The sequence below is a fragment of the Desmodus rotundus genome, chromosome 8, assembly GCF_022682495.2.
Source record: "Desmodus rotundus isolate HL8 chromosome 8, HLdesRot8A.1, whole genome shotgun sequence".
Lineage (NCBI taxonomy): Eukaryota > Metazoa > Chordata > Mammalia > Chiroptera > Phyllostomidae > Desmodus > Desmodus rotundus.
This window is the reverse complement of record NC_071394.1, coordinates 17,003,133-17,009,132: the sequence shown is the minus strand read 5'-3', so window position 1 is coordinate 17,009,132 and position 6,000 is coordinate 17,003,133. Positions and strand designations below refer to the sequence as shown.

The 6,000-nt window shown below is 37.7% G+C and overlaps 1 protein-coding gene across 5 annotated transcripts in view; it reads right to left on the bottom strand.

Annotated features, from left to right (window-relative positions):
• Positions 1-1,924: 1,924 nt before the first annotated feature.
• Positions 1,925-6,000, bottom strand: part of TRPS1 (transcriptional repressor GATA binding 1) — a 230,996-nt gene continuing 226,920 nt past the window's right edge. For all 5 annotated transcript variants that reach the window (XM_045181502.2, XM_045181505.3, XM_045181503.3 and 2 more), the window contains one exon: positions 1,925-4,454. In XM_045181502.2, coding sequence (XP_045037437.2) covers positions 3,393-4,454 — 1,062 coding nt within the window. In that variant the 3' untranslated portion in view covers positions 1,925-3,392. The remainder of the gene's footprint in view (positions 4,455-6,000) is intronic.

The following is a 6,000-nucleotide window of genomic DNA, read 5'->3' as shown; positions in this document are numbered from 1 at the left end:
TTCCCAACAGAGTCACGAATATATGGGTGAAAGATGAATGGAGAAAGAGTGAGAAAAGGGGGAAAGAGAACATATGAGCTGGTCTTGGCCTAGAGTTTGATCCAAAGGTGATTCAGAATATAGACAATTCCTTTTAAAGGGCTTAGAGTTTTTAAATGGCATACAATTTTAGCTGGCATATAGTTTTCACCCTAGCGGGAAGCCTTTTCCTTCCAAGGAAGGAAATTCCTAAATCATCTTGAAAGTCCTCAAAAAAAAAAAAAAGTACCCAAATAGCTCACTTAAAAGTCACAATGTAAGATGCAATAACATCTTAAAACCAAATAAAGTGAAAATAACAATCATTTCTGTACTGTATTTTGAAAGATGGAACTAAGGCTCTTGTAAGTCAAAAAATAAGGGGTATTTTAGTGTTATGATATATTTTCATCTTTTTAGAAAAGCCCAACCTCTTCTCCATCAAAATATGTATAACAACAAAAACGAAAATGAAAATAAAATAATCAATAATAAAGGAATAAGATCTAGCATGGCAATGCTATCCAAGAATATTCTACTGAAAGTCGATTGACCATAAATATTCCAAGAACAGTGATATGTGTTTTCCAATGCTAAACATTACTACCAGGTCTGTTTGAGGAAAAAAAAAAAAACACATGAAAATAAAAAGGCACACCTGCCAAAGTGAACAACCTATTTGTATCTGACATACTGAAGAAACTGCTGATGGAGTCGTTTTACCCCAAAAGTCATACCTGTAATATTGCCCACCTTAACCAAACTTCTGGTATTTTGCTCATTTAAGCAGTCCACAGACAATGCTGCCTGAGGATTGCCAGGATGCACTTGATTACCAGCCTTTTTACTAAGAAAACTAAATCCTGTTATTGTTTGGGAAATCTCTCTCTCTTTTTTAAATCTTTACTTGCCACCTCTCAAGTCTGCCTGTACATTTGAGATGCATTCGTTCCATTCTTAAGAAAGATAAATTACATCACATCATTTGAATGCCGAAGCTCCTCATTCCACCTCTTTATTACAGTTTATGTGAATGCTAGAGCTACGCAACAGGTGAGATCAGAGTAGAGCCCTTTAAAAATGAAACTGAAGCAGAAGGCTTAGTCCTGATTTCTTTCTTTCTCTGTCTGTCTCTCTTTTTTTTTTTTACATGAAAACGAAAATGCAAAATGGAAATGACAACACAACACCAGAAAGACATGTTTAAGTTCATTCACTACAACAGTCACGAACTGGTTGAACTCTACCTGCCGTTCACTTTTAAGAACCGAAGACCTGGCACTGTGAAAAAGAAACAAAACCCCAAACAAAACAAAACAATACAAAGCCACTGCGAATTAATGTAAAAAATGGAGTGCAAATGCGACTACAGAATGCAATAAAAACATCAGTGCTGCAGATTCCAGCAGCACTCATCAAAATAATTTCCGAAATGTTTCATCTGAAACGTAGACAAAGCAATAAAAAGAAGATATATGTTTATCATTTTAAGCATAACAATGTGAGTTAAGAGCTTAAAAATAAAAAAAAAAAGTACTTGGAATGAATAGTGCTACCCTTTTTTTTCCTAAGTAGGCATAAAAATATTTTCATTTCCTTCTTGTTTTCCATACCATTGTATCAAGACCTTTCATTTGTTTCATGTTACCGTTTACAATTGTAATGCACACACACACATACACACACACAAAAAGATATCTACCGCAATAGAAATAGTTGCTTCATTACCTTGTTTGCTACATTTGCAAATGTAAACAGCTAGGCAGAGCCAGAACTGACTCTAATGCATGATGGAATATCTTTGTTGCATACGTACACTGTAGAAAATAATTATTCAATATGTCAGGCACCATTATTTGAAATGTAATACATTAATATTTACTAGAAAAATAAGTTTTTTTTCCTATTTGTTCTCCCAACTTCTTTAATGAAATAAGTTAATCTGACAGTGCATCCAGTAGCTTGTAATATCTTCTACATCTCCGTGGCAAAAAATAAACTACTGGTTGGGACAATATAATGCAAATTATTAAAGTCAGTCCTTGTACATACATCCTTGTAGCAAGCATTGAGGCTCGACTAACAGCACCTTTAACCAATTATTTAATGTTCAGTTATTTAGCCCTATTTCCCTGAGCAGTTATGCTGAGGAGCTTTCCCTTCATGGATAGTTTTACAAAGCCTTAAGTATTAAAAGTACTACGAAGACATACCTCTAAGAATCCTATTTAATGCTACTTAACTAAACCTGTATAAACCTAATGAAGGGATTGATTGGTACACACCGTCAGTCTGTGGTGACGTAACCTTAGACGCTGCCTGACCACAAAGTTTGGAAATTGTATTTAACCGAAAGAAAATAAATAAATACAGCAGGTTACCTGGTGGAGAAATACCATGTGTTCTAAACCAATTAAGCCCATGGTCTGCACGTTTGTATCCATCTAGTCTTTTGAACTGAGGGGATCCCTTTAGTTACAATGTGCCAAGTGAGATTAGTGACCAAGAGGAGGCTTCAAAAACAAATCCACACTGGTTCATCACAGACAAGAAAGAAAAATCTGGCTAAAATAAAATTACTACATAAGCACTGAGGACACTGGTTTTAAAAATCCATATATATTTGGACAAAATGAACCTAAAATGCAAACAAAAGAACTACTTTCGAAAGGAGTATTCAAACACCTAAGGACAAAAGTATCAGAGAGGGTGTGCATGTGTATGTACAGGCAGGGCTGGCCCAAATCACTGTGCCACCATTTGTCACACTTCTTGCTGCTCTCTCACCAAGCGCGACCACAGCTCGCGTTTCCAGGTCTCAACTGGAAACACGGTCAATGAGAGGAGACTGATGTAAGAGGGCGCCGTCTTCCCTTCACTGCCCTGGAGATTAGATTTCTCCTCCTCTGCCTAGGATTTTATGATATTTCTAAATTTAGGCAACAATGTATGGGTTTTTGAACAAATGGGCCAACGGCCAGCCCACTACTGCTTCAGACTCATGGTATGTAAACCCTTTCAAATTCTAGACAGCTTTGATCTCTTTCTTTACAAATGTAACAATTATAGTCTGGTGATACTTCTTACGGATGGTATCTACCATACACGTTCACCAAGATGGTTTGACTTACTAGGTTGCAGAAAGTGACTATTTACCATCTTCCATTCTTTTTTCTCACTGACCATTTGTCTCACTTTTTAATCTCGGTAACCTACTCATCAAAAGAAAGAATAATAAGAGAAGGGAATTTCGTGTTGGATAAGGCAGGCTCTATGAAGTATTTTTTTTTAATAGGTCTTCATAAGACATTACAAGCTATTGAATTCCCATCAAGAAAACCTATTTCTATTTAATTGTGCTAAGTGCTAAGGTTTTACTCTTTAGGTTTCCCATTTTTTTCCACTTGTGCATTGTTCCTATGCAGGCCTCTCTGGATATGAGTTGTAAAGTCATATTTGTCCGTGCAAAGATGCTGGCATATGCTGCACTGGAAAGGTCCACTGTCACCATGGCAACTCATATGCAAAGCATACATCACTTCATCCAGAAAGACAATGCCACAGTGCACACATTTTGTTGAAAGTTCATCTTGAGTACTTCTATCAACTTTCTCTGTTTTTACTACATTCAAGGGACCTTCATTTTTTACATTTGAGGGTGCCTTCGTTTTCTCCTTGGAGGCACCGTTTGCAGTTGGCCCAGGTCTGGAATGCTTGATCGCCAAATCTAGAGGAATGTCATTGTCTGATCCGACAGCTGAAAAATGAGGAGGCAGATTGAAGGTGGGATAAGGCACATAGTTTTGGCAAGGATTTGGTAGGCCAGGCACATGACTCAAGTAGTGCGGATTCCCAGGAACGGAGAGCTTATATTTACTCCAGAACCGCAGCCAATCAGCTTCACTCTGGAAGTCATTATGTACAAAGGGGAGTCCAAAAAGGGGGTACTGGTACTTTTCAATAGGGCTGCCTGGTGGTGAATAATTTGGGTGCTTTGCAGGCCTCATGTACTTTTCTATGGGACTGCCTCTCTCAGAACTTCCTTTCCCTTCAGACACAGAGGAACTGTTTCCTGGGTCTCCAGTACTTTCCTGAGGACTTTTTATCTGAATGTGCAAAGGTTGCATCCTTTTGTGAATATCCAGAGGTTGGCTGACCAGGACTGGCTGCTGAGCAGAATGGCTTTTAGTCAATGACCCCTGGGCTTCGTATTTACTCAGGCTGGGGAGCGGAATTTCTCTCTGGTGACTTTCCGGTAAATGGTCTTCCGACCGCCTCTCTAAGGGGCTCCCATTGACTTGCTCCTCACTGCCACCTCTCTGCTGTTTGTTGAGCTGCTCAGCCTGAAGGGCCTCTGGGTTAAGGCGCTTTCTTGTTCTTCTCCTAATAATCTGCTCACCGTTGTTTTGTTTAATGATGTTTAAAGGCCTGGGAGTCTGCAGAGAGTGGACACACAATACATAAAAGGAAAACATTAAAAATACATTAAAATGCATTAACAATTCCTCACAAATAGAAACCATGCTTCAGTTCAAAGCAAGGATGGGCTTTACGTTATAGATTTACTAAATCTCCTCCTTTTGCCCTGAGCAGGACCAGAGGAAGAAACCAAAGTGCCCTTGTTTTAGCCTGATTAAATCGTGCCCATCTTTGCAGGGAGGACTGAACACTTTAATCTACTTAAAAACAGCTTTCCAAACTCCGTGGATTTGGGAGTTGCATCATTTAGTGATAAAACCGTGTAGAACTTTACTTGAAGAGATGTGATTTTTCTGAAATATTTCTCAACTTTTGAGTCATGCACTAAGATGTCACATCATGTCAGGGGAGATAGGTTTTGATAAAAACTGTGGAAAAGTGAGGCATTGCTACTGACTGAGTTGTGTCCTCCCCTAAATCCGTATGTTGCATCTCTAACCCCTAAGGTGACTGTGTCTGGAAGGACCATGGCCTTTGGGAGTGAAATAAGGTGGAATGAGGACACAAGGAGACAGCAGCCTTCTGCAGGCCAGGGAGAGAGCTCTCCCAGAACCCAGCCACGTCGGCGCTCCGACCTGACTCCCAGCCTCCAGAGCTGTGGTACGTGTTTATGTTGTTTAAATCACCCGTCTATGGTGTTTTGTTATGGCAGCCTGAGCTGACTAATACATATGTTCTTCTAAGTAACTGCAAATGGGAACCTAAAATATTAAACATCAGAGCACAGAAAAATCACACTGACAGAATCATGAAGAAAGGTAGCAGGTAAGCAAAGCCGTATCAGTGGGAGTTTTTTTTTAACCTCTCACTTTTATCTCTCTCCCTTTAATAATATTTTATATTCAGCAGGGAAGCTTACACTTGTTGACTGGTAAAGCATTTATTTCATGCTGAAAATCTAAATTGGTTTGCAGCCTTGGTTCAAATATCTGATCTGTCATTCTAATTCAACACTTAAATTGAATGATGACTTTTACCCAGCTTAAGAACTTTATTGGCTTAAATATTATATGATTGGTACTTTTATATATATATGTTCAAAAGGTGTTTACATTTTAGGACTAAAATCCATAGATAAGACTATAATAAAAAGTTATAGCAAGAGGTGTAACTTTGATTTATAAAATTAAAAGAATAAGTTGAATAAATTAATGCATATTTACAGATTAAAAATTTAGAGGAACCATTAAATAAGCTACATTTGATTTTTCTAAAGGCTTACTGAAATCAGGAACTAATTTCCACATAAAATATGAATTTATACACTATGTGATTTGTGAATTATTCCTAGAAAAGATGCAGCTTAATACAAGAGTACCTTTTATATATTGAACAAAAACAAATATAAATCCTTTATGGAATGTTTCTAGTGTTGTGAAGGTGTTTTGAAGGAAAGAAAGACAACACACTTGTTATTGACAATTCAAGTATTGGTTTAACAGTAAAAATAAGATATCTGTTTAGATATGCTATGTTCATTTATTTTTGGTCAGAATATTCAGG